We start from the raw sequence: 23,038 nt of genomic DNA on the forward strand, positions 1-23,038 counted from the left end.
GGCCACTCCACTATTTGTATGTATCCCTCTTTGTGGCTTTGCATTCAAAATCTCCAAGAGAGATCTAATCTGGATGGATTGGTCAGCCAACATCCATAGAGAGAACAGCTTTAAGGTAGACGTGTCTGCTGGGCCACCTCCTGGGTCCAATCGGCTGTGATTGGGAGTTGAAGTCATGCGGTACCATGCCTACAGCATGTGTGTGAAGTTCTCCTTCCAGTCTACTTTGTCAACTGAAACATCTTATCGACTAGTCACCAAAACAGGATTTACTCAGGAAAAAGAAAAGGTGGCAATGCAGTGCGTGCGGACAGGGAAAGCCGAGTGCACACTCTGGTGCATGCCGGGATGGAGGGGCATTTATGGAAGGGAAAATAAAGTTCAGGGAAGGAGAAGTTAGACTCATAGAGCTTCATTACAAACATGGGGTTTTCCCTCTCTTTCCCGTAGGGTTCTTTCGGTTACTTTGTGAGAATTTTCCTAAGCCCCATATTTCCCCATAGACTTGCCTGATGTTATGTTTGCTTAAAGTTCTAGTTAGTCTTTGTCGACTTTGTGAAGTATGTCAGTTAAGTTTGCCTGTGTAACAAATCACCCCCAAATTTCTTTTGCCTAAAACAACAGCTGTATTATTGTATTCATGATTTTGTGGGTCGGCTGGATGTTTCTTCTGGTCTAGGCTAGCTTGGCTGGTCTCTGATGGGCCCCGTCCTTCATTTTTGCTCAGTGGGTGGGTCAGATGGTGGCTGGGTGATCTAGCACGGCCTCCCTCCTACGTTTGGTGGCTGGCAGGTTGGCCACCAGAGTGATGGACTATTGACTAGTAGACTATTCACGTGGCCTCTCATCCTCCAGAGTTTAGCTCAGGCACATCCACACAGTGACCTCAGGGCTCCAAGTGCGGCAGAGAGGGTGAGTACCAATGCACAAGCCCTTTTCAAACCTCTGCTTGCATTCTCTTCGTTGTTTTTCTTAGCCAGCCACATGGCCAAGTTTGGAGCCAGCATGGTAGAACTGCCCACGAAGAAGGGGCATTCTGGTGTCTGTGCAAATTATCTGTCACATGCAGAATTAGGCTGTGAGCCCACGAAATACTCAGAATTCCAGGGACTGTTGGTTCTGGCATTTCAGTTAACATCTAGATAATTTTCACTTCAGCTCAGCTGACAAGGACAGGCTTAAACCCTCTTCCCTTTGCCATAGAAAAGAAAGATTTTGAGTATCACATGCAGCCAATACTTTGAATCTGTCGACATGGAGGGGCTGAGGGCCAGCCCACCTAGATGGCTATATCCAGGAGAAAATTTAAATATTCTAGTGCATTGGTTCTCATTTATAAAAAGAAAGGAAAACTGAAAAAGGAAGATAGTCATGTTAGAGATAACAAGGCCAGGTTTCATAGATGTAATAAAACCAAGACAAGGTATAAGTCACAGTTTGAGGGGGGCCAGGCCTCTGCTCCTCCGACTGTGCTTTTCTCCCTGGTCTGTGAACCCACTGGAACTTCAGGACGGTGCCAGGCTGCTGCTTCACAGCGGAAGGTGTGTATTTGGATATGTCAAAGTAGGGGGTATTTGCCATATTTTTGCTGAGTCTTACGAAGATTCTTTTACTATGAATGAGAAAAAAATTCAGGTCCCGTGCTAATGGCACCAGTGAAAAATTTTACGAGCCAGGTAGGTGAGTGGGATCATGTTGGGCGACCCTATCTCAAAGACCAAGAATATGGGGGTGCGGCTTTCCCCGAGCATCACACTGAGATGGAGTAGGACAAAGGAGACTGGGTGATCATAGATAGACCGACTCTGCCCTGCTCTGGTCCTCAGGTCTCTCACTAAGAAGTCTACCAACTCATCTCATCCACTCAAAGCTGCATCCGTTTCCTTGGTGTAGGTGGGAGCTGGTGCTGCTCTCCATTACCTCATTTCCCCATTGGAAACCATCACCATTTCCAAGTTCATTTTCTGAGGCACTTTAGTATAGTCCACCCTTGTCCACCTAATGGTCCCTGCATTATGCAAACTGCCCCTGCCAACACCCCAGCCTGCTCCACCCACAAGGCTCCTTGAGAAACTGGAGCTACAGATAATAAGCCATGCACTTCCTTTTTCTCTTAGCTCTGGCTTAGACGCTGGCAGATTGGGTGAGAAGCGAGGGATCTTCATCTTGTGGGTAAGTAGGAACTGGTTTAGTGTTTTTCCCATAGAAAATTTTAAAAAATGTTGCATGTGTGATCTTGGGTCTAGAAAAATATTCTGGCACTGGAAAAAAATTTAAGGAGACCTCATTACATGTCCTGTGGCTTTACTTCTTGAAAGCTGCTTTGGGGCATGTGCCTCACGTCCATTCGCCCACTTCTGCTTGGGTGAGGAGGGGTTGTTAGGTGGCAGTGTGCAACAGCCTAAGGGCTTTAATAACTGCAAAGAGATGGGGCGTTGCATATTGAGGAGCTTCAGGGAAACCAAGTAAGAGTGGTGCACAAGTGCAAGACACAGAGTCGGAAGCAGATGTAGCAGATAACCCATTTGTTATTAAAAACGAGAAGACAAGATCTAAAAGTATGAGTGAGTTTCTCGAGGCCCCACCAAGCCTGCTCACACGCCACACACCTCACCCCCATCGAAACACCAGCAGAGTGAGTGCCAGGCTCACAGGGAAAGGCTTGTCTATTTTATTTATGGCCAAAGCACCTACAGGTTGGTGTTTTTTCAACTAGTTTCTTGCTGACACAATGGTGGGGGGTGGGGTCATGAAACTGATTTAGTGGGTACCAACCAGCATTTGAAAAGGAACGAAAGGACTGTTACATCGAAAGCTGCATATAGTCAGTATTGATTTGTGAAACCTGGCTCAGTTCTCTTTCTTTCTCCCTCTCTGGAGCAAAATGTATTTCTTACAGTGGGTCGTGGCCAAAATTCTCTGCAAATCAGCCTTGGTGTGTATGTGAAATCAGCCAGACGCAGAAAGACAAAGACTGCGATCGCGCCCGTATGTGGAAGCTACAGTAGTCACACTCACAGGAGCAGAGAGAAGAGCAGGGGGTGCCAGGGGCTGCGAGGAGGGAAACATGGGAGGTGATGGTCAGAGGGGTAAAGTTTCAATTATGGAAGATGAACAAGTTGTGGACATCTATGTAGCATAGTTCCCACAGCTCTCCATACTCGACTGTGTACTTAAAATTAGCTAAGAGGGTAGATCTTCTGTCATGTGTCCTTACTACACCCCCCATCACAAAGTGGGCAGGGGGACACACTTAGGTAGGTGATGGTAGTGGCCATTTCACAAGTGTGTACTTGTCTTCAAACTCGTTGAAATGTGTATATTAAACATGCCCAGCTTTTTATGTGCCAATCATACCTAAGTAAAGTGGTTTAAAAAACAAACAAATCCACATTGCTAGAGGTCTCAGCTGTTCTTGAAAGCCTTATTACCTCTTTCACACAAAATACTCACCTTATTTAAACTGGTTTCAGATGAGACCTCAAAAAACCCTTCTAGACAGGGTTTCTGTACACTGGGAGTTTTCATGGTGTATTTTTAGAGTAGGTTTTTGGAAGGAAGGAGAAACATGAACCAAAAAGGGAAACAAATGTTGAGAGAAGAGAAGGCATATAGGAAGTGACTGAGTATAACTCCTCGAAGACCAGACAGGGTTTGATGGGTTTTAGTCACTCAGTATGCACACCAGTTCTGCACCTAGGGGGACAGTGGATTTGACCATCTTTAGGTAGAGCCCGTGATCTCCAGTTCTGCATAGTCCCCACTTGCTCCCCCAGGTGGTCTCACTTATTTATATTCCATGTTTAGCTCAGGAGGTATTGAGGTTCAGGACCTTGGTGTGGGGGTTAAACAATGGCTTTGGATTCAGCCCAACTTTGTCCAAGTCTTAGTCTGGCATTTTTGTAGAGCATCACCTTGAGTAAGGGATGCAAATGAGAGAGACTATCATTTTCAATTTCTTTTGGAGTCTCAATTTCTTCCTCTGAGAAGCTCTACATCATAGAGTGGTTGTGAGCTTTCAATGAGATGATGGCATTGGCGCTCTTAGCAAGCTCTTGGCATTCCATAGAAATTTCATAATGATTTTAGGAAGCGATAATGAAAGAGCGAAGAGGAGTAGCTACAGCAAAATTTGATTTACATGGTAGGTGCCAGTGCATAATGTGTGACTAGCCTGTTTGGGGCCACCAGGAATGAGAGATTTTTCTGAAATGGGCCATCTCAGACCACTACTTTGCTCTCGTGGGATCTTCACAGGACCCCTGTTAATTCTTATAACTGCTGGGTAATGGCTTTGGCATGCAAAGTCACGGTTATAACTGGAGTCAGAGGAGGGCAGGAGAGACCTCCATGACCACCACCATCGCCATCACTATCACACCCACCATCATCACCACCATCACTGTCATCACCAAAACCACCCCCTACCCTGTCACTGCTACCACGTACACCAATTTCATTCACCAATACCAGCATCACCATCATTGCCATGGCAACTTAAGAAGGTCCAAACCTGTAGACAAATTTTATAACAGTTTATTTGGGGCAAACAGAGGATGTGCCTGGAAGCAATATCTCAAAAGACAGAAAAATGCTTCCCAAAATTACAGTTTGCAGTTTCTTTTATACACTTGGAATTAATGAGGATAAAGAAGATTACGTGAACACGAAGAAAGCAAGGGAAATCTCTCTGACTGGATTACAGGGTAGTTAACAAGATTGTGAGCTCCCTTGAGGGTGGTTACACTTCCCGGGTTGAAAAAGAGGCACTTCAAAGGTGCATTAGCCTAAATGTACAAGAACAGTGGATAGGGCTTGCTTAAGGCAAAGACAAACCTTTCATATGCCTGGAGTGTGATTACCCACCATGACCTGCCCAGGTAGGAATTTATAACCAGATCACCCTGTGAGGTTACTTTTGGTCACTGATTTATTACAGAACCCCTTCCTTGTCCACAGCCACAGCCTTCACCTTCACCACCATCGTCACCTTCACCACTGCCGTCGGTAAGTCCTGTCTTCACCACAGTTCACTGTGCTCAACCCTTGCCATGTGCCAGGCAGGTGCCACCTGCTATGAAAGGTCATCTCACCAGATCCACATGATGATGCTATGAAGTATATGCCCTTCCTTAGCTCCATTTCGTAGAGGAGGAAACTGAGTTTCAGAGGCAAAGTCACCACCTCAGAGTCACTGAACTAGTTACTGCAGATTAGCATTTCAAACTCAGGTTGTCTCAGGTGTTGCCAGCACCTGACAAGAGAGAATTGATCCACAGGGAGGCCCTGAAGGATTCCAAACTCAGTGATAAAGCAGAATGATTATGTCAAAACAGGGATAGAGAGAAGGGACAGAGCTGTCAAGAAATCATATTTAAGCCATTTTGTTTCCTCTCCTATTAAAATATTCCATGGCTGTTATTTTCCTATTGCTAAAGTAATGTATAAAATTTAGAATTACAGTTAAACAAAAGAAATTTAAAATCACTCACAATGCCATTCTCTTATTAACATTTATGATTCCTTTAAATGCAACATTCTATATTTTAATCTAGTTCCTGCTGTTATCCTAATGCTATATCACAATTGCTTTCCATGTTATTTTAATAGCCTCCCACAAAATTATTTTATTTATAATATTGAATTATTTGCATAGACATATAAAATGTCCACTGACATCTTATAAAACTATTTATATTTTTAAGGATTTTATGTATTTATTTTTAGAAGGGAAGGGAGGGAGAAAAAGAGGGAGAGAAACATTAATGTGAGAGAGAAACAGCAATTGGTGGCCTCTTGTGCGTGCCCTGACTGGGGACTGACCCCACAACCTGGGCATGTGCCCTGGACAGAATCAGCTGGAGACCTTGTCCTTTGCAGGATGACGCCCCGCCCACTGAGCCACACCAGCCAGGGCGCACAATCTTTTTTAATGTCATCACATCTCTAGCCTTATGACCTTTTAAAAAATTATGTCTTTGATTTCAGATCTAGTAAAGCACTGCAATGTGTTGATATATTTCTGTCCCTTTTAATCTAGGTGCCCTATGTGTTTTTTATCTTAAAAATTTTTTTTGGATGAAGAAACTGGGCAGTTTGGTAGTGCTGATTGCAATAGACTAGGATTTCACATTCTAGCAGGATATTCCCTTGGGTGTATCTTCCTTACTTGTTGGGTTGTAAGTGTGTTTTCTATAAACTGCTCTACTCTGATCATGTTTGCAGGGGCCTGTCCTTGAGGTAATGTCCTAGACCTAGAATTGGTGGGTCAGAAGATGAGCAGAAATTAAAGGGTTTTGGTGAATATCAGCCACCTGGCTTCTAAACTGTGACCAGCAGAAACTGATTTCCATGGGGCTTGTTCCTTCCAGGAGCCCTTGCCACGTCCTGCTGGAGAGCATCTCTGACTGTCCCTGGTGTCTGGGCGCTATGGGAAGCAGGTGTCTGCCCCTGCTCTCAGGTGAGTGGGACAAAGCAGTCCCCAAGAGTGAGGGAAGAGTCCCCTCACTCTTCCCCCATGACCCCATGTCCTAGGTTTGGTTGCTTCCCCAAATTTGGCACTTTCTCCAGAAATGACTGTGTTTTGAGTCTCAGTTGATCTTTCCCAAAGCAGAACTTAGACAAAGACTTGGGTGTAAACAGATCCCAGGAGGCACAGAAAGGGAGTGGGGAGGTTAGAGAGGGAAGGAGGAGCAAATGAAGAGCATGTTAATGAGGGCTACTGACAGGGTAACTGTCATTTATTCCTGCTGGGGACCCTTCTAGAGGCTTTATGTAATGTGCCTTTGAAGGGCCAAGGGTCTGAGCTGTTTATCCTTCAGTCCCCATCCCACTGCTTGACGACCATACCTAGTGTCACTCCCAAACATTTCTGGCTTGTTCCCCCAAGGGCTGAAGACAAATGCCTTTTTACAGATAGAAACTGTAAGTCATCTGCATGCATAGGAGCCCCTCTGGGTAGGATCAGGGGACACTTCAAGCATTTGCTACACTGATAGCCTTGCCTGGACCTCTGCACGCTTGGGCTCGGGGCTCCAGGGCCTGTGGAGTAGTAAAGAACACCATGGGCCAAGCCAAACGCAGGCGAGGGGTGCTGAAAGAAGATCTAAGCAAGCACACGAAGTCCAGTACTTTATGTTAAGAGTGAGCAATTTTTCTTTCTGCCATGGGCCAGATCATTACTATTCTCAGTTTTGTGGGCTATCTGGTCTCTGACCTAACTCTTCAACTCTGCATCGCAGAAGCAGCCACGGACCTTGCCTGAACCCATGGGCGTTGCCATGTTCCCTGAGAACCTGATTCATAAACACAGAAAATTGAATTTCATATAATTTTCATGTGCTGTGAAATATTCTTCTTGATTTTTTTAAACCATTAAAAAACCATGAAAACCATTCTTAGCACAAAAGCAGACAGTTTGGACAGTTTGGGTCTGGATATGGGCCAAGGGCTACAGTTTGCTCACTGGGAATCAAGTAATATTTATCTTTGTAAAAAAAGCATTCACAGAGAAATTGCTGATGTTTGAACGTTTTTTGACTGACAGAAGTGGCCATGTCACACAATTCAGCCTAATATCTGAGTCCTTAAATATGACGGTTTGGCCAGTACTCATGGCATAGAGCAGAGGAAGTAGGAAGAGCAGATGTTGGCCTTCTCTCTTCCCCTTCCACAGGATACAGATCCAAGTTACGTGCATTTTATTTGTGCCACTTAAACACTTTGGGGGCCGATGTTGGCCATGAAAGCAGATGCCTCCAGAATTTAGCGAAGGATTCCAACTCAGCCTGCGTTCAGTGACAGGGATAAGGGCAAGGCCTTTTCCCAGTGCCTGGCTATCCAGCCCACTCACCACGAGGGGGTGATATCCGGAAATTCATGGCAAAGTTGTCTGCATTTCTGACATCTCCAACTTCATAGGAAGCTCTGTCTAGTTATATGCTAGACATTTTTAGGTCATCCTCAAAATAAATCATCCTGAAAACATTCTTGTCCATTCCAAATTTGCCACAGTCCCGGACATCTGAGATCCTCATGGGCTTTGCTATTTCAGTCTCCCCTTGTTGCCGAGAATGCATTGGTTAGTAAGAGGTTGATAGCTGTCAGCCAGGTGGAGCTACTGAGCACTCACAATGAGGCCAGTCCAAGTTCACACCAGATTTTAAAGAATACATACAGCAAAGAATGTAAAATACTTTACAAATAATTTGTTTTATATTGATTGAGTGTTGAAATGATAACATCTTGGGTAGAGTGGGTTAAATAAAATATATTATTAAAATTAATTTCACCTGCTTCTCTTTGCTTTTCAAAAAATGGATGAACCCAGAGGGTATTATTCTAAGCAAAATAAATCAGGCAGAGAAAGAGAAATACTGTATAATTTTAATTATATGTGGAATCTGAAAATGACAAAAGAAATGAATGAACTACTAATTTGTAGTTCTTAATCCCTTCACCTTTTCCACCCAGCCCCCCAATATCCCTTCTATCTAGCCACCATCAAACTGTTCTCTGTATCTATCCATTTGTTTCTATTTTTTGTTTATTGATTGATTGATTGATTGATTGATTCAACACATAAGTGAAGTCATACGGCATTAGTCTTTCTCTATCTGACTTATTTCACTCAGCCACAGTACCTTCTAGGTCCATCCACATTGTTGCAGATGGCAAGATTTCTTTCTATATGGCTGAGTCATATTCTATCGTATATATGCACCACTCTTTATCCGTTCATCCACTGCTGGACGCTTAGGTTGCTTTCATGTCTTGGTTACTGTGAATAATGCTGCAATGAACATAGGGGTGCATATGTGTTTTCAATTTAGTGTTTTGGATTTATTTGGATTTCTGGGTTCTTTGTTTCCTGTTATAGCCTTTGTTTTAAAGTCTATTTTGTTTGGTACAAGTATTGCTATTCCAGCTTCGTTTTGTTTTGTTTTCATTTTCATGAAATACCTTTTTCCATTCCTTTACTTTCAGGCTGTGTGTGTCTTTCAATCTGAACTGAGTCTCTTGTAGACAGCATATGTATGTAAGGGTATTGCTTTCTTATCCATGCATTCACCCTATAACTTTTGTTTGAAGCATTGTTTGAATCCATTTGCATTTAAAGGAGTTGTTGATAGATATGTTTTTATTGCCATGTTATTATTCTTATTTTGATCTCCCCCACCCTTTTTCTTAAAGAAGACCCTTAACATTTCTTGTAACACTGGATAGGTAGCGATGAATTCCTTTTGCTTTTTCTTGTCTGGGATATTCTTTATCCATCCTTTCTTTTCTTTCTTTTTTTTAAAAAATGTATTTCATTTATTTATTTTTAGAGAGATAGAAAGGGAAGGGGAAAGAGGAGAGAGAAACTTTGATGTGTGAGAGATACATGGACTGGTTGCCTCTCACATGCCCCCAACCAGTGACCTGGCCTGCAACCCAAGTATGTGCCCTGACTGGGAATTGAACTGGTGACCTTTTGGTTCTCAGGCTGGTACTCAATCCATTGAGCTACACCAGTCAGGGATATCTGTCCCTTCTAAATGATAGCCTTGCTGGGTAGAGTAGTCTTGGTTATAGGTCCTTGCTTTTCATTACTTTGAATATTTTGTGCCAATCCCTTCTGGCCTCCAAAGTTTCTGTTGAGAGATTAGCTAACAGTCTCACAGGAGCTCCCTTGTAGGTAACTAACTACTTTTCTCTTACTGCTTTTAGGATTCTCATTTTGTCCTAAATCTTTGTCATTTTAATTATGACATTTCTTGATGTGAACTTCTCCAAAAAGGTTGTTTGGGATTCTCTATGATTCCTGGACTTTTTTGGTTCTATTTTCTTCAAATCAGGAAGTTTTCTGTCATTATTTCTTCAAATAGGTTTTCAGTTTCTTACTCTCTCTCTTCTCCTTTTGGCAGCCCTCACAATGCAAATACTGGTGTTCTTCATGTTGACTCAGAGGCCCCTTAAATTATCCTTATTTTAAAAATTCTTTTTTCTTTTTGCTGTTCTGATTGTTTTATGCTACCTTGTCTTCCAGATTTATGATTTGATCTTCTGCTTCATCTAATCTGCTGTCGATTCCCTCTAATGTTGATTCCCTCACTTCAGTTTTTGTATTCATTATTTCTGATTGGTTCTTTTTAATATTTTATCTCCATTTTTATGTGTCCTATCTCTGTTGAAGTTCTCACTGAGTTCCCTGAGCATCCTTATAACTACTATTTTGAACTCTGTATCTGTTAGATTGTTTGTCTCTATTTTGTTTAGTTATTTTTCTGGAGTTTTCTCCTGTTCTTTCATTTGGAACATGCTTATTTGTCTCCCCATTTGGCTGCCTCCCTATGTTTTCTTCAATGTATTAGGTAGAGTTGCTATGTCTCCCAGGCTTGCTAGAGTGGCCTTATGTAGTAGGTGTTCTGCAGGGCTCAGTGGCACAGCCTCCCCGGTCACCCAAGCCAGGGGCTTCAGGTGCACCCATTGTGAGGGTTGTATGCACCCTCCTGTTGTAGTTGATATTTGATTGCTGTTGGCATGTCAATGGGAGGGATTGGCCCCAGGCTAACTGGCTGCTAGGGTCAGCTGTGACTACAGCACAGGAGCTGATGTGTAGGGGCTGACCCCAAGGTCAGTGGGGCTCTGGTGCTTCCTGAGTCAGCACCTTGTGTGTGTGGCCTGTGGTGGTGGCTGGGTAGTGCTCCACCACGATCTAAGGCTGTACACCAGGTGCACTGGCTCTGGGGCCTCTCGGGAAATGCAAACCAAGGTCAACTACTGCCTGTGACTTGCCTGGGGCCACCTGTTATGAGCTACAGTGACCTTCAGGTGGTTGCCACTTATGCTGGGCTTAGAGGTGCCTGGGAAAGGCCAACCTGCACACTGAGTCCAGCTGCCACTAGTGTTGGGTTTGTGGCTGCTTAGAAAGAGGTATGGGGCATGCCAAGGCCAGATGCTGCTTTTTTGTGGTTTGTGAACCTTTGAGAGATTTTAGGGAAGCCTTCAGCATGAGCTGAGACAGGCCATTTGTATGTACAAGTCACTGTAAGGGGCTTGGGTGGGCCAGCAATTTGGGTGGGGTGGGGTCTCAGGGAATCACCAGGGCAGGGGGGGATAGTGTTAGCCTGGTTTCTGGAGACTCAGTTATGGTGCCCACCTGTACCTGCAGGGGGAGGGCCCAGGAAATGAGCAATGGCTTCTGCCAGCATTTCTGTCTGGGAGAAAGCTGCCCTTCCAATTCTTGCCCCAAAGCCAGACAATTCAGTTATTCCCGTCATGTCCCTGTTGGCTTTCCAGCTGCTGCCCCAGTGCTGGAGCTCAGAAGAATGAATCTGAGTGCATCCATACCCAGGCCTTTTAACAGGAATGCTTGGGACTCCAGGAGCCCTCTGTCTCACTCAGTCACAATCCCCACTGGTTTTCACAGCAAGAAGTTATGGGGGCTTCTCTTTTCAGCACTGGAACCCTGGATTTGTGGGGCCTGGTGTGGGGCTGGGACCCCTCACTCCTTGAGGGGATTTCTGCATTTGGGATATCCCTCCTGATTTTTAACCACCACGTATTGGTGAGGGACCAGCCCACTTTGCATCTCCGCCTCTCCTGCCAGTATTGATGTAGCATCTTCTTTATATCCTTAGTTGTAGGACTTTTGTTCAGCTAGACCTCAGGTGGCTCTCAGTGATGATTGTTCTGTAGTTTAGTTGTAATTTTAATGCAGTTGTGGGAGGAGATGAACACTGCATTTACCTATGCCACCATTTTGACCGTGGAACTTTCAGTTGCACCCCCTGATTTCCAGGGAGGAGAGAGGGGCTGGAGGTTGAATCAGTCATCAATGACCAATTAGTTAATCAATCATGTGGATGTAATGAAGCCTCCATAAACACCCAAGAGGATGGGGTTCAGAGAGCTTCTGGGTTGGTGAACAGTTGCAGGTGCTGTGAGGATGGTGCCCAGAGGACCGTGCTCCTTGTCTATACCTGGCCCTACTCATCTCTTCCACCTGGCTGTTCCTGAGTTGTATCCTCCTACAATAAGCGAGTGACCTAGTAAGTAAAATGTTTCTCTGAGTTCTGTGAGTCATTCTAGCAAATAAATAGGGGATCATTGGAACCTCCAACCTACAGCCCTTAACATGTGGAATCTGATGCAATGTCTGGGTAGACAATGTCAGAATTGAGTTTAATCATAAAACACCCAGTTGATGTTTGTTGAATTGCTTGTTGGTGTGGGAACACCTCCTTTCTCTCTCTCTCTCTCTCTCTCTCACACACACACACACTCTCACACACATTACAGTTGGGTATAGAACCTTTTGCAGCTGCAATCAGATGTAGCTCTCATCCTGTAGTAACATAAGATGCCCTTTGTGACCCTTGTGTTTATCTTTTACCTGGAAGAGTCTACAGTGGAGTGAACAGTGGGCGATGAAGCCTCTAACCCAACCAGGCTTTAGTCAAGCAAAGCCCAGGGTGCCCCCCTGCTGAACTATCCTTTTCTCTTTCTGTTTCAGGTCTCAGTGTCCTGCTAGCTCTGTCAGGGTCAGAAGCAAAGAATTCTGGAGGTGAGCCTATGATTGTCAAAGGTAGGGAAAAGGAAACTGAGGTCTGCAGCCCACCTCCAGGAAAAGGAAGAGGTCTTTTTCAAGGGAGAGAATATTAATTCCTGTGCCTTCTGCCTACTCCGTGGAGCTCCCAAGAACTGCCCCCTCCTTCTCCACCACCACCATTACGACCCCTCCATTTAGTTAGCTCTTGTATTACACCAGGCTCAATACTAAGCCAATTGTATGCTCCATCTCATTCAGTCCTCATGATATTCTTTCAAAGAAGTTTCTGACATTATTTCGACTTGACCAGTAGCCCTCTAGAGAAGTAGAGAAGTGGCTGGCTCGAGGTCACACAGCTGGTAGACATTGGACTCTACCCTTTCTTTTCCAAAAGCCTGTGTCCCAAATCATTCTGGGATATAGTGTTGCCTTTGCCCCATGTCTCGGATTGGGTCCTCTCAGAAGCAAATCTGGAGATAAGGACTTGAAAGCAAATAATTTATCTAGAAAGTGATCCTAGGAAGCATCAGCTGGAAGTGGGAAGTCAGGTGGGAAGGCAAGGAGCTAATATAGAGTCCATTATCCAGCAAGTTACATGGGGGCAACGGGATCTTGATCCCATGGGGACTGCTGTTGGACATAGGAAGAAGCGTGCACCTGGAAGTTATTTCCCCCAATGAAACATTAATTCCCTATTCCCTTCCCCCAGCCTCTGGCACCCTCCAGTCTACTTTCTATGAGTTATTCCATTCTATAAATTTGACTCCTCTAGGGACACCACATGAGAGGAACCGTACATACAGCGTTGTCCTTCTGTGATGAGCTTATTTACTTACCACAATGTTGTCAAGCTTCATCCATGTGGTAGCATGTGTTGGAATTTCTATTTTTTAAAGCTGAATAATACTCTGTTGTGTGAACGGACCACATTTTGTTTATCCATTCACTTGTTGATGGATAGTTGGGTGGCTTTCATCTTTTGGCTACCGTGAATAATGCTGCTATGAATAAACATAGATATACAGCTATCTCTTCAAGGCCCTACTTTCAATTCTTTTGGCTATATACCCATGAATGGAACTGCTAGATCATATGACAATTTTAATTTTTATTTTAGAAATTGCCATGCTGTTTTCCACAAGAGCTGCACCATTTTACATTCCTACTAGCAATGCATTAGGGTTACAATTTTGCCACATCCTATTCTCTATTTTTGATAATAAGATAACTGGGTTTTGTAATGCATTGAGTCTTGTCTGTCATTGATTGAGAGAATTGCTTCGGGGGTGGGGGCAGAGAAAGCATTGCTACCCATCATGTGGTGAGCAAAGAGGACTCTGGTGGCCAAAGAAAGACCCCAAGTAAAGAAATACAGGTGCTAGAGAAGTTCTACTGTCAAGCAAGAGTGGTGTCGGTGGCAGAAGTGGGATGTGGTTTGGGCACGTGTGTTCAGTAGTTGGATAGATGCCAATGGAACTATTCCCAAGAGGACATTCTTTTGACTACAGAGTCTGGTAGCTCAATGTGCTCAATGAATATTTCTTGAGTAAATGAATAATCAAATGTATGAAGGAATCTTGTGTTCCCTGCAGCTTTCTGTCCCTCATGCCCTGAAAAGGCCAGCTGCTTCAACAACACCCACTGTGCTTGTAAAGATGGGTATCAGTCCACATCTAGGAGGAAGTACTTTACTGAATCTTATGAGAAATGTGAAGGTAGGTGTTGCAATCCACATTCACCTTGGGTTATGTATGCTGCAAAGATGCAAGAATATTACAAGATAGTGACAAAGCCCTTAGTTAAATCCCTACCCCTATGCACCCTCCCACTGCCATTCTGGTGCTGACTTGATGATTTGTGGTTTTTCTTTAGAGGAAGGTAGAGTTCCCAAGACCCCAGGCTCTTGAAGGCTCACGCAGTGGTGTTTTTGTTTGCTCGTTTGTCTGAGAACTTCCCCAGGGCAGGTATCATCTCTGTATGCCTAGGACAGAGAATAGTGTTCTCACATAGTAGATGCTCAATAAAAACACATTGACCAGGAGAACATGTAAGTAAGTATCTTGGCACTCGCCATCTACCATGATCTGACCCTAACTTAGTTTACCAGTTTTACTTCTCACCACTCCCATCCACTCCAGCCAAAATCCACTTTCATTTCCACAAACTCTAAAGGCCAATTTGAGTACCAAAGAAAAATGGCACTCCCAAATATCTGATTGGTGGAACTGGATATTTTATTGATGGAATTTTAGTGTGAATTCAGAATGTGAAGCACAATGGTAGGCTAGGATTTGTTTTATTTTATTGTGGCAAATACGCACAACACAAAATTTACTAGTTTAACCATTTGTAGGTGTGTCTTTCAGTGTGAGTAAGAACATTCACATCGTTACACAACCATCACCACCATCTACAGACAGAACCTTTCTCAGGTCCCCAAACTGAACCTCTGTCCCCACTAAGCACCAACTCCCCAGCCCCTGGCTCCCACCACCTACTTTTTGTTTCTGTTAATTTGTTTCCTCTTAGGGATGTCCTGTGTATGGAATCATGCAATACTGGATACACCTATTTTTTTAACTTATTATTTTGAAACGGTTTTAGACCTAAATAAAAATTGCAAAAACAGCACAGTGAATTCTGTTTTCCCTTCACCTGGTTCCCCTAAGGTCAACCAAAGACATGGCCATAGTACAATGATCAGCACCAGGGAATGACATTAACCTCTTCCAAGTTTCACTAGTTCTTCCCCTAATGCCCCCTTTTTTCTGTTCCAAGAACCATTTCAGAATCCCACATTACCTTTAATGGTCATGGCTGTTAGTCTTGTCTCATCTGTGACAGATCCTCAGTCTTTCCTTGTCTTCTGTGGCCATGACACTTTTGACAGGACACCATAGATGCCCTTTTGAACTTTGCTTAAACATATACTAGAAATTACTCCAAATCAGTTCATAGAGATTGTCCCCATTTTCTTTTCTTATAGCTTTGGGATGAACCAGTCCATTCAACCCTCTCCTAAGTATAGACATTTAAGTTGTTTCCAACATTTAGGCAGTTTCTAATATTCGTGGCAGTGTGTCTCTGAAGTGAGATGCCTGAGAAAAGAGGTAAATCCATATGTAGCTTGATTGGATATTCCAAATATTCCAAATTTAATTCCAGAGAGGCCATAGCAGTTTGCATTCTCACCAGCAACATGGAGGGTACCTGTCCTTCCACAGTTTTGCCAGCAGAACATATTGTCCAGTGATTTGACATGTCAGTGTTATCAGATTCTAAAGCTCCATGTGTCTTGGGGTCTATTTCTGGACCTTTAGTCCCTTCCACTAGTCTCCCTCTTCATGCACCAGCATCTCATTGTTTTATTGAGCCTCCATAGTATGTTCTGATGCCCACCAATGTCCAGAAGGCTAGTCCTACCTCGTAGTTTTTCTGGCTATTCTTGCATGATGGTAGCAACTCATCTCACTCCACTAAATACTTGTAGATACTTTTTATTGGGATTTATTGGGTTTATAATCAAAGAAGAACTATCATCTTTATCATATGGAGTCACTTTATGCAAGAATAGATGTTGTTCTGGGTACATTTATGAATGACTTTGGGTAGCAGAGATTCCGTGGGCAAGGGAAAATGGTGTAGTTCTATGAGGATGCACTGCAATGTTTTCTCTTGATTCACAGACATTGATGAGTGTAAGACGGGGCAGGCAAAGTGCAAGCAGGAATCATATTGCAGGAATGAAATCGGAAGCTACTACTGCAGCTGTGTCCCAAATGTTCCTCTCTTCAATTGGGTGGCTGGTATCTTTAAAATGAATCATGCAGAATGTTATGGTAAGAACCTCCAATACTCTCCACTAAGAACAAGGAAGGGCAGGGTAAGACTTTGAGAGCTCCTCCAACGTCAGGCCAGGGTAAGAGAGTGGAGATCTGTACTGGCCCGTGTCCTTCAACTCATTATTGTAATCTTTTCCCAACATCACTGCCTTATAAATTTATGTCTCTTTTCTGGGCTTCCAAAATGACATCTCTAACCTTGGCTGGTATGGCTCAGTGGATTGAGTGCCGGCCTGCGAACCAAAGGGTTGCTGGTTCAATTCCCAGTCTAGGGCACATGCCTGGGTTGCAGGCCAGGTCCCCAGTAGGGGTACATGAGAGGCAACTATACACTGATGTTTCTCTCCCTCTGTGTCTCCCTCCCTTCCCTCTCTCTAAAAATAAATAAATAAATAAATAAATAACCAAAATGGCATTTCTAATTTTCTACTGGACTTCTTTCCTTGTTTCTCTTTCACTCATTTTACCTGTGTATATATTAAAACCCATGAGTTCATACTGCTAATTCCAATCCCAGTCCAATCTCTGGCTTGACCTGGCCTTTCCTCTTCCCTTATTTGTAACCTTTGTCTTTGACACTGAAAAGCCTGGTTCTCACTGTCCACAACCTACTGACTTATTTGTTAACTCCTAACATAATTCCATATTTTGAGTCAGACAGATTAGATTTGATCTCTGGCACTACTGCTTACAGCTGACTTCTGGGGAATGGCTAACTTCCGAATGCCTCATCCGCAAGTGGGAAGAGTAGTGAGGGCATCTACTGTACTAGTCATGTGTTGCTGAGTCACAAATGACCCTAAGGCTTAAAACAACAGATATTTATTGGCTCATGGTTTGTGTAGTCCAGGAATTGAGGCATGGCTTACCTCCACTTCTAGGCCTCTCACAGCTACAGAGTATTGGTCGGGGATGCAGTCTTATCTGAAGGTTTGTCTGCTTCCAAGCTCACTCCCATGATTGACTGGCAGGATTCAGTTCTTTGAAAGCTATTGGACTGAGGCCTCACTTTCTTTCTGGTGGTTCAAGGGAGATCACGCTCCATTCTTGGATATATTGGCCTCTCTAGCTTGCTTTATTATACCAAGCACATGAGAATAGCCAGGAAGAGAGTGTGAACAAAAGGGAAATCATAGTCCTTTGTAACCAAACCTCAGAAGTGACATCTTTTCTCTTTTGCTGTATTTTATTCATTAGAAATGAGTCACTGAATTGAGTCAGGGGGAGGAGTGAATTCACACCCAAGGGTGTGAATAAGGGAATGTGAGGCAGGGATCAAGGTGAGTCATTTCAGAAACCTTACCTCAGGTACTGGGTGAAATACCTTCCTCCAAATTCATGTCCACTCATGGAAACTGTGAATGTGATCTTATTTAGAAATAGGGTCTTTGCAGATATAATCAAATCAGGATGAGGTTATACTAGGTTAGGGTGGGCCCTAAATCCAGTATGACTGGTATCCTTTTAAGAAGAGAGAAATTTGGCCCTGGCAGGTGTGGCTCAGTGGATCAAGTGCTGACCTGCAAATCAAAGGGTCACTGTTTCGATTCCCACTGAGGGCACATGCCTGGGTTGTGGGCCAGGTCCCCGGTAGGGGACACTTGAAAGGCAACCACACATTGATGTTTCTCACCTTTTCTTTCTCCCTCCCTTCCTCTCTCTAAAAATAAGTAAATAAAATCTTTAAAAAGAAAGAAGAGGGAAATTTGGACATAGGGACATACACACAAAAGGACATGTAATGATAGAAGCATAGATTGAAGTTTGGATGCCAAAAACAAGAGACAGCAAAGATTGCTGCCAACCACCAGAGGAAAGAAGGATATATCTTAAAAACTTCAGAGGGACCGCAGCCCTGCTGACACCTTGCTTTTGGACTTCTAACTTCCAGAACTATGAGAGAATAAATTTCCATTGTTTTAAGCCACCCAGTTTGTGGTACTTTGCTACAGCAACCCCAGGAAATGAATACACTTTACCTATGATTATTAAGGCATGTAAAATATTTAGTGCATTGCTAGGCACCTGAGAAAGCTCAATTAATATAAGCTATTATGCTACATAACTCTGTTTTAGAACCTGCTGAGTTCCTTTAAATGAGATAATGTGTCTGGATGCACTTAATATACTGTGCTGTGTAGACCATGGCAAGTGTTATTACTGTTTCTATCTTGTTAATTTCATTAACATCCATTCCTTTGGGAAACATTCTCTGTACCCCTGATATTCTGGGGTCTCTTCTGTATACTCCCAAGTCAACTCATTCACGTATTAACATCTTGGATCCTTGTAATCACTTAATTGTCTGTCATCATTGGCTTAGTGACTCCTTGCTGTCTGCAACCCCTAGAAGGGAGCTCCCTTTGTCTTGATATCAACCTCTCTCCATACGGTTTAGCATTGTGCCTGGCTTTTAGTAGTTGCTCGATAAGTACTATTGACTGAATGATTGAAGTGGAAGTTCCATCCTAATTCTCTTTTATCCTACTGCAGCAGACATTTGGGATTTCTTAGAGAGAAATTGGGATAGGATGCGGAAGCATCAGGGAAAGACTCAACTCGAGGGTGCTTGGAAGAAGGGATGTGGGCTGGGGGTGTTATCTTCCATTTTTGATTTAATGGCTACTTTTCTTTCCCAGAGGACACTGGTGAGAGGACACAGCCATCCGAGAGCATTTGGGTGAGTAAGGTGAAGCTAGGTTTAGGGAACAGCTCACTAATCTTCCATGTCTCCCCATGACTTTTAGGATACAGCAGCCCTCACACTGATTTTGTCCTCTGTCCCAGGGGGATAATGCCTCGGGCAATGTTTGGGGACGTTTTTGGTTGGCACAACCACAATGTTACTGGCATCTAGTGGGTGGGCAGAGACCAGGGATGCTGCTAAACATCTTATAACGCTTAGGACAGCCTTCCACAATCATTACCTGGCCTCGCATGCCAATTGAGAAGACTGAGAAGCTCTGGGAAAGGGTTTGCATGGCCCAGCTGTTGTTCAAAGACCTGCATCAAGCATCTGGAACCTCATTCCATCTCCTCGCCACCTCCCATTCCCTATCTTTCTCCTTAAGAGGCTCTTTGTAGGTTCCAGATACATCATTTTTAAAGCCTTCAAGTTTTCATAAATACAATGAAGCTAAGGATATATCCTTCCCAGGGCTGCATATGCTAAATAAGAGTCCCGTCAGGTTGCTAGCACAGAGCCAACAGCACCTTAAGTTATTGTCTTCTGGGCTCACCCAACCACACTTATGTATATTCCTGCTTTTTAAAGTTTACGTAAGAATCTACCTAATTAGCTTTATTTCTTTGAAAGACAACTCTAAGGAACAATGGAAGCAAAGAGTACATTGCCAAAGAGGCCACTCAACAACTTGAACGTATAGAATCGGCCATATGGAATTACAGTTTGACGTCTCTAGGAAAGAATGAAAGTCCAGAGCTTGATATAGGTAGGAAACCTGGATCATTTTCGTCATGACCAAAGGGTTATGGGAGGAGGGATCTTCTGTCAGACTGTGTGTTTATATGACATGGAGAGAGTTCACTCAAGGGAATCTTCCCAAATGCAGATCTGCTCCAGAAGCTATTTCCTTTGGATGCTAAGCTTCTTTTGGTTAAAAAATTAAGTTTTCCCCACACCAGGTACTCCAGTACACATATTCGGTTTTTTTCCCTTATTATATGGTAAGTGTTGAGCTCCATGCCCTCCTCCCTGCCCCAGTTCCAGCTCTAGGAAGTGTGTCTATCCCCTTTCTCCCTCTGAGTTGCGTGGCCAGTGTGTGCTGCTCAGGACACTTTGACCATTTCATCCCCACCAACTGGAGAAGTGGAAGGGAGTGACATCCGGTCTACCTTGCATGCAGAAAATGAAATCAGCAGTAGTGGGTCTTTCACAGATGGGAGTTCTTCAGTAAGTCCCTTAGGCATGAGACATGAGCTAAGCAGGACTCACGTTCTTAATGTTTCCAGTTTATGAAACCAAGAGGTGCAACGAGACCAGTGAGAAGACTGTTCTGGAAGCTGGCAATAACACAATGGATATTGACTGTGCCGACGCTTTCAGAGGAACCACAAGAGGTACTGTGTCCAAGATGCATTCTCTTGACCTTCAGATACTAAGCACTGCACCAAGGTGTGGGGACTTAGAGTTTTTTATTCCAATTCATCAAACTGTAGCTCCCTTATAAAGTGATTTCTCTTCTGTTTTCTCAGTGAGCAATGTCGCACTTATCACTTACGGGTCTCTTGGGGATATTCTGGATGGATCCTTTTTCAATGACAGAAGAGGAACAGTGGACATAAAAATGAACTCTCATGTTGTGAGTGGCACCATTGGTGTGGAGGAAAAAGTTTATCTGTCTAAACCTGTGTTCCTGACCTTCAAACATACTCAGGTGAGCAAAACCCAGGGTTGGTTCTCTATACATTAAGTTAAATGAGTGTGTTATCAGGGTCCTGGTAGGTATCTGAATCCAACTCTGGCCATCCAAGGTTCAGAGAAATGACAGAAAATATTGAGGGCTCCAGAGAAGTTATCATCACATTGAAGCCTAAAAAGGCAATGGGGTGGGGTGAGGGGTGAGCCCAGGGAAGGCAAGAGGCATGAAGGTGGGGTTGCCCTGCTGGAGATGGAGGCATCCTGAGGCAGAAAGGAAGTATGGAAGAAATACTCGATCTTCTTCAGCTCTCATCCAATGATCTCTCACCAGTTCTTCTCAGGGTCCCAGCAATAACAAGCAGCCTGGGTAAAGCAGTTCATAAGGGTCAGTTTAGGGGCTCCGAGGTAACCAGAGCAGGGCAGAATCAATGAGGCTGAAGCCCACACAGGTATGGTATAAAATTCTTCCCTACATGTGTTCCAGGTGATGGGGCTTTCCCATCCAGTTTCCAACCCATGAAGTTGAAATAGTAAAACCAGAAAGAAAGCCACTTTGATGCTATTCTCTTTCCAGCCTGGTGGTGCAAGAACAAAACATTTGTGTGTGTACTGGGAAGGATCACAGGAGGGAGGCAGCTGGTCGACGGAGGGCTGCGCTCTTGTGGGCAGCAATGACTCTTACACCGTATGCAAGTGCTTCCACCTCTCCAGCTTTGCTGTCCTCATGGCTCTTGTTCCTCAGGTACCAAGACTCATGGTCTCCTCCTGTGAATCTGATTATGTCCAGGAAGCTGGGAGATCATCTGCTCCATGTCTTAGAAAAAGACTCTTAATATGTGGAGTCAAACTAACTTGAAAGGTCATTTCAGGAAGCACCAGAGGGGACCAGGGAAGTGAAATTCCCTGGGAAAAGGATAGAAGCCATGCAGAGAGCATCATCAAGCCAGTTCCCACTGTAGGTAACTGGAGGTCAGTATAGTTCGTTCTAACTGGATGTGAGAGGGAGAGAGAGAGCTGGGGTGTTTATACACTACCTCCCTTCAGCTGTTAGTTGAAAACTACATCCAGGGGACAACAATTCTCTGACACTTCCATGGGCACGAGCAGAGTGAGCTCAAGTTAGTCAAGGCAGCGCTCAGATGTTGGGAAGCTGGGTTGCCCTTCAGCTGTTAGTTGAAAACTACATCCAGGGGACAACAATTCTCTGACACTTCCATGGGCACGAGCAGAGTGAGCTCAAGTTAGTCAAGGCAGCGCTCAGATGTTGGGAAGCTGGGTCGTCATCCCCTAGAGTGGAAAGGTTCAAGGTGATCTGGGATCAAAAACATCTGCTCCTCCACAGGAGAGAGTTACAGCCGAACTTTCCTGGTCAGACCCGAAGACGGTGACTATCACCGATGAAAAAGCAAAGCCTCCTGAACTTCCCATCAGGTCTAGGATAACTCGGGTTTAAAGAAATTTACCTAATTTCTTCCCCTATTTCTTTTTAGCTCCCAGTTATTGAATATTTACTGTATGATAACCATTTATGGCATAATTAATGCATGGGCTCATTTTATTCATTCAACAACTTCATGTATGAGTGCCTACTCCATGGCAGACACTGGAACAAGACACAGAAATCCTAATGTTCACGGAAACTACTTTTGGGTGCTGTGTTTTCCTACAGGATCACCAGCCACATGTAGCTGCTGAGCACATGAAATGTGGTTAGTGTGACTGAAGACCCAAATTTTAAATTTAAGTTTATTTAAATTAAGAAGCATTGTAGAGTTCTAATCGAGATGGTGGTGTAGATGGAGGCTGTGCTCACCTCCTTCCGTGAGGGCATCAGAATTACAACTAAATTTTAGAACAATCATCCTGGAGAACCATCTGAAGACTAGTTGAACGGAAGGAAGTCCTATACTGAGGACATAAAGAACAAGCAACTCTGAGACTGGTGGGAGGGGCAGAGACATGACAGAGTCTGGCCCCAGACCCACGTGTGGTGGTTGAGAATCCACAGGGGCATCTCAGCTGCAGACGTCCCTACTGAGGAGTGAGAGGTTTTAACCCCACACTGGGCTCCCCAGCCCAGAGCACCAGTGCTGGGAAAAGGAGCCCATGAAACATTGAGTTGTGAAGATCAGCAGGGATTCTGTCTGTCCAGGTCAGACAGAAGGCTGCTCGAAACCCAGGTGTCTTATTAAAGGACCTGTGCACAAACTCTGGCTTGCAGGCATTCACGTGGGGGGCTACCAGCGACACACAGGGAGAAACCAAGTAATGTGGCTTCAG

At 44.0% G+C, this 23,038-nt stretch overlaps 1 protein-coding gene across 2 annotated transcripts in view; it reads left to right on the plus strand.

Annotated features, from left to right (window-relative positions):
* Window positions 1–2,082: 2,082 nt before the first annotated feature.
* The window catches only part of LOC112312243 (putative adhesion G protein-coupled receptor E4P), a 31,317-nt gene continuing 10,361 nt past the window's right edge, over window positions 2,083–23,038 (plus strand). Inside the window, exons 1-11 of one of the 2 annotated variants that reach the window (XM_045202577.2) lie at window positions 2,083–2,172; window positions 4,960–5,007; window positions 6,372–6,460; window positions 12,500–12,550; window positions 14,128–14,250; window positions 16,222–16,374; window positions 19,017–19,057; window positions 19,694–19,829; window positions 20,350–20,457; window positions 20,593–20,774; window positions 21,333–21,500. In XM_045202577.2, the coding sequence (XP_045058512.2) occupies window positions 6,430–6,460; window positions 12,500–12,550; window positions 14,128–14,250; window positions 16,222–16,374; window positions 19,017–19,057; window positions 19,694–19,829; window positions 20,350–20,457; window positions 20,593–20,774; window positions 21,333–21,500 (993 nt within the window). In that variant the 5' untranslated portion in view covers window positions 2,083–2,172; window positions 4,960–5,007; window positions 6,372–6,429. Of the gene's footprint in view, window positions 2,173–4,939; window positions 5,008–6,371; window positions 6,461–12,499; window positions 12,551–14,127; window positions 14,251–16,221; window positions 16,375–19,016; window positions 19,058–19,693; window positions 19,830–20,349; window positions 20,458–20,592; window positions 20,775–21,332; window positions 21,501–23,038 lie in introns of both variants that reach the window. The other variant, XM_024568640.3, reaches the window with a different exon arrangement.

The sequence above is a fragment of the Desmodus rotundus genome, chromosome 9 (assembly GCF_022682495.2).
Source record: "Desmodus rotundus isolate HL8 chromosome 9, HLdesRot8A.1, whole genome shotgun sequence".
In the NCBI taxonomy this organism is placed as follows: domain Eukaryota; kingdom Metazoa; phylum Chordata; class Mammalia; order Chiroptera; family Phyllostomidae; genus Desmodus; species Desmodus rotundus.